Below are 13,368 nucleotides of genomic sequence, written 5' to 3' on the forward strand. Positions count from 1 at the left end.
TCTTTGCCTACAGAAGCTTTGGCTCAACATTGATTAACACGTAAAATCTGATTACTTTTTTTTTTTGTTTATTAAAATGTTGCATGTTGCAGGTAAAAAGTACTTTTCTTTTTCTGTGATTTTTCAAAAAACTACATATATATGTTTTGGAAAGGGATTATTTTGGTCTATGAGACATAAACGTTTGGACACCTCTGATCTAAAATATTCCCTTATAGCTCTGCTCTCAGAGTAAACAGGTCGCAATAAAAAAAAACAACCATTTTTATTTTTACAATTTTTGTTTGTAACAGCTTAAAAAAAACATGTATTGTTTTTCTTCCACTTAACAATTGTGCATTACTTTGTGTTGGTCTGTCGCACACTATCCCAATTCCATCAGTAATATTTCTTGCAGAAAAGCTGCACCAGTTAATTTTTTGATCTCTGCTCGGGTGTCAGGACCTTCAGGATGAAGTGGCGAAGGAGACCGAGGAGCTTCAGCGGCTGCAGTCTCAGCGTCAGAAGGTCCAAGAGGCTTTAGACGAGCTCGACCAACAGAAGAACACCTTGGAGGAGCAGCTCAGCCTCATTCGACAGCAGACCAGCCAAGAGACACAACTTGTACGGTTCACAGTTTGTAAATCATCCCAACTAAAAGTTTTTGAGATCCTGATACGTTTTAATGGAAACATTCTTCTTTGAAATCAGAAATGTCTCCGGTCCTGTGCAGCTTCACATACACTTACATCTTTCCAGATTTCGTCGCTGCAGTCTGAGCATGAGGAGCAGGAACAGAAGATCTGTCAGTACGAGGAGGAGCTGGTTCAGGCACGAGAGGAGCTTCTGGCCCTGCAGGAAGAGAGCCGGAAGCTGCAGGAGAAAGTCCAAGCTGCTCAGGAGCAACTCACCCCTCTGCAGGAATCTGTGCGGGACTCCTTCACTCAAGTTTCTCAGGTCAACTCAGTTAAAAAGGCTTAAGTAGTTAAATAAAAAATCTGCAGAATGGGGATTTTTAAAAAAAAAATTGATTAATCATCGAGAGAATACTTCCTAAAATAATCATTTGTTGCAGACCTAGATGCAACTCATAGCTACATGACATTTACTTATCTGGCGACATCTTGGTTTTAGTTTTCTCATCTATGTGCTTCCATTGAACATAGGATACATAGGATCACCATGTAATTGTTTTTATCTGCTTGCTCTTTAGGTTCAGCAGAAAGTACAAGACCTTCGCCTGGAAGAGAGGTCAGTGACGGCACAGCTTAGCTGGAAGAGAGCGCTAGAGGACAGCTCTCCGGTCATGGTCAATGGATCGGCTGGCTCCATGGCAGAGCTTGACCTCTTCAGTGACGACCTGCCCAAGGAGCTGAAGGAGGATGAGCCAGCTGCTGTCAGCAATCAGCAGAAAGAACATTCAGACAAAAAGGAGAGGGAAGGAGTCGATGAGAAAGAAGGACAGAAGGAGGAACAGAGTGCAAAGGCTACAGAGGAGGAGAAGAGTAAACCTGATGCCCTGGATGACCTCTTCTCCTGTCTGGCCACCACGGATATGTACAGCAGTCTGTCGTCCATCTCCAAGACTCGAGATAATCCAGTTGGGGTAATATAGTCACAGGAATTTATTACATGATTGTGTTTCAGATGGGGCGAACATATTTACAAGGATTATACAATTTAACATAAATATAATTTATCTGTCGAGTGTTATGTCTTAACGTTGCTCTGCTCATAAACTATGTTTTTGTTTAAATTCAGCAGGAAAACAATATTGTGGCACCTGATGTCTCATCTGACGCCTCCGATGTTGAGTCACTAAAAGAGAGTCCACTGAAGGTACAAAACTTGATTTTTAGTTCAGAGTTTGATACATTACCAAAGCAAAAGTATTGAAACATAAATCCCAGGTTTCTTTTTTCACTCCTCCTAAGCAGAAACCAACTCCCTCAGAGAGAGAGGAATTAAATAAAACCTTGCAACAGAGGGAGCTGTTAGCAGAAAAAGGATTTGTCAAAATTGAAAATAAAAAAAAAAGTTTATCCAGTTTGAATTAAATGTTGCCAAATAATCACATTTTTTTAAATTAATAACTGACGGGCCCCTTTCTCTCCTATAAAAACTAAATAAATTGTTTTAATTTTAACTGAACCTTCATGTAGCATAAAAGGTAGCATGAAATATTGAATACTGAAACTCTTAGTCAACTCTTTGTCAAGAACAATCGCAGCCCGCACAAAATTTGACATCACTCTTTGTAATTAATTATTTAAGCAATGAAAAGAAATCCAGTTGGGAGCTGAAAGAGTCGTCTGTCTTTAAGAAATCTGAGTCGTAAGAGCTGACTCACTTACAGATTCATTTTCCGCCACAAGTACAGAATTTAATAGGTTTGAAATGTGTATGCCGTTTCTCTCCTGCTGTGACTCAGTTTGAACAGAAGGTGGAACGTTTTAGAAACCGGGTGGCAGATTTGCTAAGTTTGTAAGGCAAACTGGTTGGAAAAATGGTCTGCTACATCAAAAATGTGGAATAAATACACAAACAGATTGCCATAAGTACAGTGGTAGACAATTATTTCATTTGTCATGTCTCCCTTATTCTCTACTGCTGCTTTATACCTAAAAGCGCAACAGGATTCTGTTCACTACTCATTTAGAAAAGGCATTTTTAACCACCATCATGTTCTTACCAGCAGTGCTTGCATTAGTTTGGTGTGAACTGCTATTAGAGTACCATTAGATATCCGTAGTTCTGTCAGTAAGAAACATTTCTCTATCCTTATTTTGCTCAACTGTTCAGTTTCCCATAAATATCGTCTCTACGTGATGTCACATTTACCCAAACATCAGATCTTTTCTTGATCTTCATCCTTGTCAGATTATCCCCTGTAAAGCTGTTTAAACTAACCACACATCATGTGAGGTGAAGGTCAGGCATTGTCAAATGTGTTTTTATTTAAGTGTGACTAGAGTTAATTTATGCAGCAAAGAAGAATTTGGAGTAAAATGAGACTAAATCACATCTGATAATCACAGATCCACAAAAAGATGTGAATGACTGAGCTGAACAGGCTGCAGAAGGCTATCTATTTAAGGGGTTTAGCAATGTTTACTGTAAATGAATATGGTATTTTGTGATGCCTACCAGCTTCTCCTCAGAGCCATGTGGCCTCCCAACAGGTTGACTCTCCAGAGCCAGAGAGCCAACAGGACCAAACAGAGTCTACAGAATCGACGCCCTCCCCGTTGCCTCCGCAGGCCGGCGCTCGCTCCCTGCCACCACAGACAAGCCCCCCCTCCCTGCCAGAGATGGACTTCTTCCATTCAGACCCTTTCACCGACCGTAAGCCTTACAATAGTCAAACGTCATGTCTAACATTATATATTTTAGGCAGTTAAGTTGTTTACATAAAGTGGCTCATGCTGGGTTACTATGTTTTTTCCTGTCTTTTCTAGACGATCCATTCAAAGAAGATCCGTTTGGAAAAGCAGATGTTGCAGGTGGTTCTCCATTTCAACATCCTCGCTTAAAGGAGACCTATTATGCAAAATTCCCATTTTGCATGATTTTGTATTTCCATTTGGACTTGTACTGCTTCTGAGAACAGCCCAAGTTCTTAAAAAAAAAAACAACAACAAAAAAAACACAACCAACCAGTTTTGGAAAAATAGTTAATGTTTTTTGGTGTCTGGAAAACGACCCATTTCAAATACCTCTGGAATGTAACGACACTAATCAGTAGGCACTGCTCCTGACCTAGCAACCCAGCAAAATTAAACCTGTTACCTAGCAACCCCAGCCAAGCCTTGGCTGCAAGCAAAGCTCCAGCACGTTTGGTCTGATGGTTTTATGGCTGTATGTGCTGTACAATGGCTGCTGGAAAAGACAAGTGTTTTGTTTCTGACTTTCCATCCAGAAACTACTTGCTGCATTCTTGTTGGTTGTGCAAGAGCCTCTACTTCTGCTTTTCAAAGATGTACGGTTGTATAATTGTGCATATTTCTGCAGCCATTTTCACGTGAGAGTTGAGTTGTGGAGCCCGGTCAGAAGCAGCTTATTTGGATTTAAAGTGCACCAAGAGGCCCTAAAGCAGCTTCTTCTGAAAGAATCTCAAAGTAGCAGAACTGAACAGACTAGATCTCATCGTCTAAGAATGATTTTGTGCAAAATATGCAATGGACATGTTTTGAAAAGCCTTTACACCTACTCTAAGATGTTGAAAGAAGCATAAAAGGTCACTTTTAAGTAGAACATCTGTTCATCTAAAAACTTTTAAGTAAGAAATCTTAATTAAGCGAATCTGTACTTTTTTTTCTCCTTAGATCCCTTTGGAGGAGATCCATTTAAAGGCTCAGACCCTTTTGCTGCAGACTCTTTCTTCACCCAGCCCTCCAGCAACACTTTTCCCTCAAAGGACCCATTTTCAGCCTCAGGTGACCCATTTGGCACTACTCCTGGAATACCAGAACCGGACCTCTTTGCAGCCAAGGCTAAGGATGAACCTGCAGCACCTCCACCACCTTCAACAACACCAACCCCAGACCCATTTGCCTCCAAGACCACCAATCCAGCATCCAGTGATCCCTTCAGCTCCACAGGGGACAACTTGGATTCAGACCCATTTGGAAGCAAACTGAACAACGCCGGGGAGCCGGATCCGTTTAGTTCACAAGACGGAGGGTCAGATCCATTCAGCTCTTCTTCCACGAGCTCCGATCTGGCAGTGGTGCGTATGGCCCAATCCACTGGCTGCCCAGTCTGATAATCTGATGGTTCAGTCTAACTATGGGTTGAATTTTCTAACCCATTCAGATCCAAAACTTCATAAGCTTAAAAAAGTCTCTAAAGTGTTTAATTTCATATTGATAATTGGGTTTGGGGTATTTAGGTCTGACTTTTTAGGCTTGTATCTCAAGAAGTTAAAAGAGAAAGGCTTGTTCCGATTTACAAGTGTTTGTAATGCAAGATTAAAGTTATATACAGAGAAATATTTGTAGCTAAAAGCAAGAACATACAGAAAAAAAAATCCTTTATAAAAAACACCTGCATGTTTACTTTGCTCTTTAAATTTGCTCAATCGTCCTTTAAAATGCTGTTAGCCTGGAGGTTGAGTGCAGGTTCTGTTATCAGAGTTCAAATTTGTCCACATTTAATTGATGCTAATATTTACAATTTGTTCAATAATTAATGCCTTCTAAAATCAATGCATGAATTATAACACTTATAATTAGAACTGCTTTGTTTCTCATTGACAAGCGTACCAACAATCCAATAAAACTTTTATGTCTTTTACAAATTACCACATATTCATGCCTCTGATTCATCATCATTTAAAATTGGATATGGAGACCAAACATTTCTTGTTTTAGTCAGGATGGGTATGCCATAAATGAGTAGTAAAAAAGGGGTTTATAGTGACAACAGAAAGCAACAGAAGATATGGGAGGAAATTTTATCTTGGCCATGTTTCTTTTCTTTTTGAATAACTTTCTAGTCTGGGACAAGAGATTTTTTTTCTATCATGGACGTTATGAAGTTTCCATGTTTCTGTTTTAGAAGGACTCGGCGCCATCCAATGATCCCTTTGCTCCAGGAGGCACCACAGTGAGCACCACCTCAGATCCAGGTATGGCTTATGAAATGGCGCCACCCTCTGGCAACAAAAATTATTCCAGTTACTACATTTAAACAAGTGTTTTCTGGAAACAGTGAAATGCACTCAGCCATTTTTGTTCACGTTTCAGATCCGTTCGCTGCTGTGTTTGGCAACGAGTCGTTTGGAGGAGGATTTGCAGATTTCAGTGCTTTGACAAAGGTGAGTTTTAGAGTTTAGGTAAATCCTGCAGCTTATAAGATGGAAATCTGATGTGCAACATATCAAGGGTTCTCTGATTGATGGTGCAAACAAAAGTTCTTCTCAAATAAAAAACAGAACTTAAAGTGACTTTGTGATGGCAAATACAGAACTGTGACAATAAAATGTGAATATACCATAAAGACAAATGTCTTGACAGGAGTGGGTGGCTGGAAAGATGTTCTCTACCTTGCTGCAGAAATGTTCTTCAGTCTTTCCAACTGTGATTCTAGCAACATATTTTTACATTTTGTCACTTTACAACAACAAACTTCAATGTATCTAATTGAGATTCTGTCGGGACAGAGCAGCACAGATCAACATAATCTCCTTTACTCTGAAGTCACTTAATCAGTAACCAGAGTCTTTCTGTTTGTAATTTAATCTCCGTATAAATCCAGCTGTTTACGCCTTAGAGGTTTGTTAAAAAACAGCAGTGAAAAAAACCCACATCACAAAGAACAAGGAGCACAGCAGACACGTCAACTATTCACCCAGAAGTTGTTTTACTTTTGTTATGCTTTCATTTTTCTGCTGCTGCTGTGTTGGTCTGCCAACACAAATATGGAAAAAATTAAGCAGTATGAATATTTTTACAATGCACTGCACTTCTGGATTTGCCACAAAATTACTAGCATAATGAAAAAGCTTGATGTTTGCGTCTTTGTAAGCATCGGGATGTATTTATGTGAACCATCTGTTCCAGGCAAACGGTCCTGACCAGTTTGGCATCAACAACAAGAACCTGTTCCAGGAGGACAGCCAGCCTGCCAACTCTGACGTGCCCCCTGCCCTGCCGCCTAAAACGGGTACGCCAACTAGACCGCCCCCCCCACCTCCAGGTCAGTTCAGAAAATCATCCAGATTTTACTCATAATTGGCTCCACCTCTGGTGTGGATGGATTAACACTGTGAGTTGTCTCTGCTTCGTCAGGTAAGAGAGCGTCCGTCTCTAGGACAGAGTCCTCCGACTCCTTCCAGCGACGAGGACACTTCCTTCAGACCTCTGGAGACTTCTCCTCCTCTTCCTCCCTGCCTGCCAAGGACCCTTTAGCCGACCCCTTCGCCCCCTCCTCCCCTCCTCGCCACAACGTGCGGGAAGCTGATCGATTTGCCAGCTTTGACAAAGTGAGCACCTCCCTCTCCCCATCTCCCTCACCTCCTCCTGAATGTCAATAGCCACACCCTCTTCTCTTTATTTTTCTGCTCATTAATCACATCTGGTTCTCCAAGAATGTGCAACTAAGCCTTCATGAATCGGTCCATTCACTGCCAACAGATTCCCAGAGAAGACAAATAAACATTTTATGTATCAATGCACAAGGTTGCCTGTATTCTTAATTATAGATATATTTTTATGTTTGCCAACATTTATTAAAGCTAGCTACAAAATCTTGTGTATTTTGAATCCTGCCTGCTGCTGTTTTTTATATTTTAGCTACCTAATAACAGTGCTGTTGCTTTGCATTGTTAAAAATATTATTTCTGATTTAGTTTTGGGATTCCACTTTGTTTAACTCTTATTTTGTTATAAAGATTATAAATAGTTTAATATATTTAATCTGCAGTTAGATTGTATTTATCTGTAGTCACAAACACAAGTTGTGGTGCCAGCAGTTATTGACAAACGTATTGACTCGTGTTTGGCAGTGAATGGAAAGATGAAAACCTGCTTGAATGTGACTTTTGTTTGCCATCCCAACTCAGCACATTGACTTTACACCATGTTCATGTGCGAGCAAGTTAAAGTTATTTACAAGGTAAAAACATATTTTGCATTTAAACTGCCTTTTTCAAGATTTTATTCCACTTTTATCCTTGAAATTGACTCGACTGAATTTTAATAGCTACAGTATTCATTCAGCAGGTTACTCTATTTTATGCAGCATCAGGTCAACAGTGATGAAAATGTTTCAGTAGTCACTAACCTACAAGCCTCCAGTTCGGCATGAGGGAAACACTCCCTCACACCTCAGCCTGTGAGCTTTGATTTAACTTCTATCAAAACCAGAGTAAAAAGCTTCACATGGAGCTGCTGAGGCTGTAAGGGCTGCATTTTTCAAATGAATCATATTTAAAACATTTCGAATTTTAAAAATAAAACGACTTCATTTGAGCTTTCACTGTAGCTAAATAAGTAATTTTCTAACTGTGCCATTTTACTAACTACAGCTCTGTTCCTGTAACGCAGCATAAAAATGGGTGGTCAAGCTGTGATTTTGGGATGGATGGCTGTATTTCAATCTTGATTTTTGATGCCTCTATTATCACATTACCCCACCTGCATGCCTCTGTCGAACCCTAACCTCCACACACTAACCGTCTCCGATTGGCTGCCTCAATCATCCCCCAAATCATTTGTTTTCCTCTTCACCCATGCTGCTGTTCATTGATTCATGCATCCCCTCTCGCCTGTCCATCCATCCGTTATCCATTCATCAACTTATTTCACTCTCAGCTGTCATCTGATCAGCATTGTGTGGTTGCTTGTATTCTTTGTGTGTTTATGTGTTTGTTATAAAGAAATGTTTAATAAAGTGTTGAATCATAGCCACCATCTCTGGCTTTTATGTGCATCCATCACCTCTGTACTTGGAAAAATCCAAAGTTTCTCTGCATTTTTAGTTTGTTTTCAGATACGTGTGCCTGCACTTCATATTGTTTTTCCAGAGCATGACCCAGGAAGGAATGTATGACGGTGACAAAACCAGAAGCTTGTTGGGGATTTGAAGTTGAATGATTAGATTTTCAACATGTTTTGTGAGTGTGGAGGTTAAATGAACGTTAAAAAACTCAAAATGAATTGACTAAAAAATAACAGCCTTTAATTAGAGTACAATTATGAAGAGAGGGAAAGTGCAATTGTTTTCTCGCAAATCCTGTAAAATATATTATACCCTTGGGATAAACTTGTGTTTTCTAGAGGATTCAGGTTTTGGTGCTAACATGGCCTTGGAAGAAGGTTGATTTATTTATTCATTTTTGTTAATCTGGTGATCCACTGTTGTATTGATATCACATTAGTTGAAAGACCCAATGTCGTCCCATTTTCAGTTGACTAGCGGAGTGTCACTTTATTTTAATTGGCTGGTATTTTAAAGAGGCTCTGTAGCCTACAAGAGTTTTTTTTAAGGGAAACAGCATCACAACCCTCTACCACATTGAGCATCACATGGTTTCCTCTCAAATTTATGCTATTTTTCCCAGACCAAACCCACCTGGAATGTTTCTTGCTAAAATATCCTGTCTTGATCTCTTCACTAAACCACACAATTAAAAAAAAAAAAAAAAATTTATTAAACTCTCCGTGTTTGTTTGTGATGGTTGAACAGAAAATTATTTTTTTTCATCTGATTAGTGTCTAATGGCTGTTCTGATGGCCACAGAATAAAATCTTTTAGAAGTGATACTTTTCTTAGCATCCTGCTCACTGCTGTTAGTCATAGTAAAATCAATCTGGGTTCTCATTTTTAAAAGCTTAAGTTGTTTTATGCTTTAAAACTATTGCTCTGACTGCAGGCACAGGTGTTTCCATTTCCTGAGCTATAAAGTATTAACATGCATCCAGAATGTCATGTTTTCTTGTCTTTTCTATTTTGAAGACCAGGTAAAAGAAATGTCATTTCATATTTAAAATCCAGGGAAACAGAAAGTCTAGGATTACAGAATGAATGTGCTCAAATTAGAGGTTGTAGTTTTCTGTAATTTGTATTGTGAGATTATGTAACCTCACTGAACAAGGATTTACTTTTAAAGATAAAAAAAAAAACAATTAACTGAGATTTGAGTAAATTGCCAGTACAGATAGAAAATAAAAAATCTTAATGCCATGGGTTTCATTTAGCCTGCACCCAGCACCCTTCATATATTATTGATCAATCGGATGTGAAGACTTTGTGAAGTCTGCATGATCTCTCCTGTCTCCATTTCATGTTTCCACCTCTGCTCATCATGCATGCTCTCTTTATGTTGTGGTCCTGATCATGGCTGCTGTGTGTTGGTGAACAGATTGGTCATTTTTCTTTGCATGCCTGGAAACAAACAAACACATTTCAAAAAAATGTGATGAATCTGTGGCTCCTTTCACTGAGAGTGATGAGCGACTCGAGTCCAATCTGGGGCAGTGACCTGATTATTTCTAAAGCTCCTGTCCAGCTCCCGTTGTGGATCTGTAAAGTGGGTGTGATGTTGATCATATGACTCAGTGGAAATCCCAGCTTGCATGCTTTTTACCCACATTTCGGCCTGTTGATTTTTATCCCGACCACATGTCTCTGTGAAATCCACGCTGACAAAACGCCCAAGAGGATGTCACTTGTGGATGTTTCTTTTTTTTCCCCCCTCCCTTCCATGAAAAGTGTATTTCTTTGGCAGCTGTCGTTTTTGAGCTTGTGATGGTGGTAATAGTTGTCTGTCGGTGAAAGAGAAGCGTGACCTTTGTGAAAATGAACATTTTGGGTTGACGAGTCAAAATGTCCACTTTGAGAAAGATTCTCCACCCAATGTGTCCTCTGTGTTTGTTCTTACTCTGTTTCATGGGTGCAGTATCCAACCGAGGAAGACATGATAGAGTGGGCAAAGCGCGAGAGCGAGCGAGAGGAAAAGGAACGGCTAGCAAGGCTCACCCAGCAGGAGCAAGAGGACCTGGAGCTCGCCATCGCTCTAAGCAAGTCTGAGCTCTCCTGAGGAGGCGGCTCCCCTCAGCCGGGCTGGCGCCGCACAGCCTGACCCGGCCCGAAAAGCACCAAAGCAACACGGGGGACTTGCACAGGTCTGATGCAGCAGCTCCTGCGGAGACTTCAAACTGTTCCCAGAAACATTCAGCGCCTCTCTGCCCCCTTCGACCTGCTCACTGTTCTCACATCGCAGTAAAACGCTTCTCCATTCTGCTGGTCTGCACGGGTTTGACTGAAGGAGAAGATGCAAGAGTTAAGAGACACGGAGGAGGAAAATGAACCGAGATGGCTACAAACTCCCCTTTAAGCCTGCAGAATCTAACTTATTTTAACATGCACTCAGAACTAAGCTGAGATGGTCCGTTTTCTGCCACTAACAACACTACTCCACTTTTTTCTTTTCTAAGGGATTCAACATTCGCGTACTGTAGTACCCAGAAATCCCCGACTTTTCTCTGCGCTCTCCAATCATCCTGTAAAAACCACATTTGGCTGTGAAAATTTGAGGTTTTGTGTAACAAAATGTAGCGTCTGTAAGTCTATTTTAAGTAGCCCTTTTAAACTGAGCGATCATGTATTGCTTGGAGATCTGATCAGTTTTTTTTCCCCTATAAGTGAACTTTTCTACATGTATTCCCTGAAATCCTGTGAAATGTAAACTGCATGTAAAGAAAAGAAGAAAAACAAACATGTCCATTATATCAGTCTTCTGCAGGAAATGATATGTTTCATGTTTTTATTCATTTCTCTTCTTTTATGTTTGATATGTTTGAAGATTAGGGATTAAAACTACTTCCTTACAATGGCATTTAATGTTTGGAACACTATATTTAGGGTTGCTGAATATTAAAAGAATCATTTTTGATATAAATGTAATCTATTCCTACCTGATTACTCAGTTTTATAAATGGTAGAAACATTTCATAAATGTGGCATAGCTGATTTTTTTTCCCCCCTTTAATTTTTGACACAACCAGAAAGTTTGGATGCTAACATTTAAATTTGAAACATTTAATCGTTTCTGGGTTTATGTTGGTGTCGTTTAGATTTTCTCAGTGAAACTGATCTCCCTAAGGGAAAGTCTAAAAGAAAAATTGTTTTAATTTTGTTTTGATAAATCTCTCATTTGATCAGATTTCAAAGCGTTGCTGTGGTTGGTGCTCATTCTCTTGGTGTTCCCAGGTGTTTTTCAGGAGATTTCCATCCTTTATGTCCATCAGTCGTTGCATCTCAGTGGATTTCTTTTATATTTTCAGCAGATCTTTCTCTGAGTCAATGTTGTGTTGGATCTCTGTGAGGATTTAGCTCACCAGCTCGTGCTGTGACGATAAATCCTCACATTTTACTCCATCTTCATGCCTTATCACATCCCTTATCGCACTAACAGCTGCCTGGGCTTTTTTTTTTTTTTTTTTTTTAAATAATCTGGTGTTTTCTCCCAGTAGAGGTACTTGTCACACGTAAAAGCTGGATTCTCGTAAGGGAAGATTTGGCTGAGAAACAGACTGCCTCCATTTCTTTTTAAATCACTTGTTGATCAAATATACCACAGCATTATGGATCGCTTCTGTTATGACTTTTACCATGAGTCCTGTTTATGTTTAACCCAACTACTATCTGTGATTAAAAACAGCACTTTTTAACAAGTGCAGCATCGTGTTGAAGTTTATTGTATATACAAGATTTGCATGTCTGTTTCCTGAGTCTGTTATGCCAGTGTTAATAGTTTGTTTCTTCTTTTTTTTTTTTTTATAAAGGCCATCTTACTGTCCTTTTGTACAGACAAATCCAGAACCACTAATGCTTGTAGACTTACTCTTAAAGTCTTTTTAAATCTCGAACTTATTGTATTTTATTTTGTATTTTCTAACTTGTAAGAAAGATCATTATCGGGAGGCTTAACCAGAAAAAGAATTGTAACACATTTAATTGAAACTGAATAAATATTAAAATGTGTAGTTTTGTATAGTTTGTGTGCTTTTTTGTTTTCTTTTCTTTTTGTTGTTGTTGTTGTTTTTCCTCACTTACAGCGACTCCATGCAGGGAAAATATCCAATTTCAGTGAGATGTTTACTTCGACTCAGTCTGGATGTCTTGTTAATTTGGTTTGTTGGTGTGAACACACCACAACTAAAGAGATTTACTCTAATACACTCAGAGTCAAAATTATACATGGAGGCTTAGATGCTGTATATATTGATTCATTTAAATTTTCCTTTTTAAGCTTAGTTTATACATTTTGAATTAGGTCCATGCAAATTCACCTCTGACGTGTTTTTGGGATTAGTATCCTAAAAATTTTTAATTATGTCCAAATTTCAACCACCTGACTCAAACTGACACCCTCAGATGAACAGAAAAGATTAAGCAGCTTAAAAGATCTTCAATACGATCCATAGTGAAATAAACTATCTATTCGACTCACTGTCTACCTTTTAAATTTGAATATTCTGACACCATCAAAACCACTAGTAGCTCTGTAGCAAATTAGACAATTTAATAAATTATTTGCACAGTCTGCCTTTCTATTTTGAATATTTTGGCAGTGTTGAAAAGCTGTAGCAACTAAAATAAAATTATAAAGCAAGTCTTAATAAGACGTCTATTTCTGCTCTTTTTATTACTTTTACATCATTGTAATAGGTTCCAGAGCTCTAATGTCTAGAAAATATGTGATATTATTAATATTATTGCAAATGCGTTAAAATATATCCATTTGTGTTTAGGATTTTCTTTTTATTTTAATGCTTAAATGAAGAATTTAGCGATGATGAGCTTTTTCTTTGTAGTTTAATCGTCTGTTATTAACAGGTGTTTTAACTTGGAGGGCTTTAGGACCGTGGAGCCACATTCCTG

At 39.0% G+C, this 13,368-nt stretch overlaps 1 protein-coding gene across 3 annotated transcripts in view; it reads left to right on the forward strand.

Moving 5' to 3' along the window:
* Window positions 1-12,470, forward strand: part of eps15 (epidermal growth factor receptor pathway substrate 15) — a 28,902-nt gene extending 16,432 nt beyond the window's left edge. For 2 of the 3 annotated variants that reach the window (XM_028027058.1, XM_028027060.1), the window contains 12 exons: window positions 442-603; window positions 739-936; window positions 1,193-1,585; window positions 1,741-1,818; window positions 3,162-3,324; window positions 3,438-3,482; window positions 4,305-4,708; window positions 5,539-5,608; window positions 5,727-5,797; window positions 6,543-6,678; window positions 6,771-6,964; window positions 10,382-12,470. In XM_028027058.1, coding sequence (XP_027882859.1) covers window positions 442-603; window positions 739-936; window positions 1,193-1,585; window positions 1,741-1,818; window positions 3,162-3,324; window positions 3,438-3,482; window positions 4,305-4,708; window positions 5,539-5,608; window positions 5,727-5,797; window positions 6,543-6,678; window positions 6,771-6,964; window positions 10,382-10,522 — 2,055 coding nt within the window. In that variant the 3' untranslated portion in view covers window positions 10,523-12,470. The remainder of the gene's footprint in view (window positions 1-441; window positions 604-738; window positions 937-1,192; window positions 1,586-1,740; window positions 1,819-3,161; window positions 3,325-3,437; window positions 3,483-4,304; window positions 4,709-5,538; window positions 5,609-5,726; window positions 5,798-6,542; window positions 6,679-6,770; window positions 6,965-10,381) is intronic. The other variant, XM_028027059.1, reaches the window with a different exon arrangement.
* Window positions 12,471-13,368: the final 898 nt, after the last annotated feature.

The sequence above is a fragment of the Xiphophorus couchianus genome, chromosome 9 (assembly GCF_001444195.1).
Source record: "Xiphophorus couchianus chromosome 9, X_couchianus-1.0, whole genome shotgun sequence".
NCBI lineage: Eukaryota > Metazoa > Chordata > Actinopteri > Cyprinodontiformes > Poeciliidae > Xiphophorus > Xiphophorus couchianus.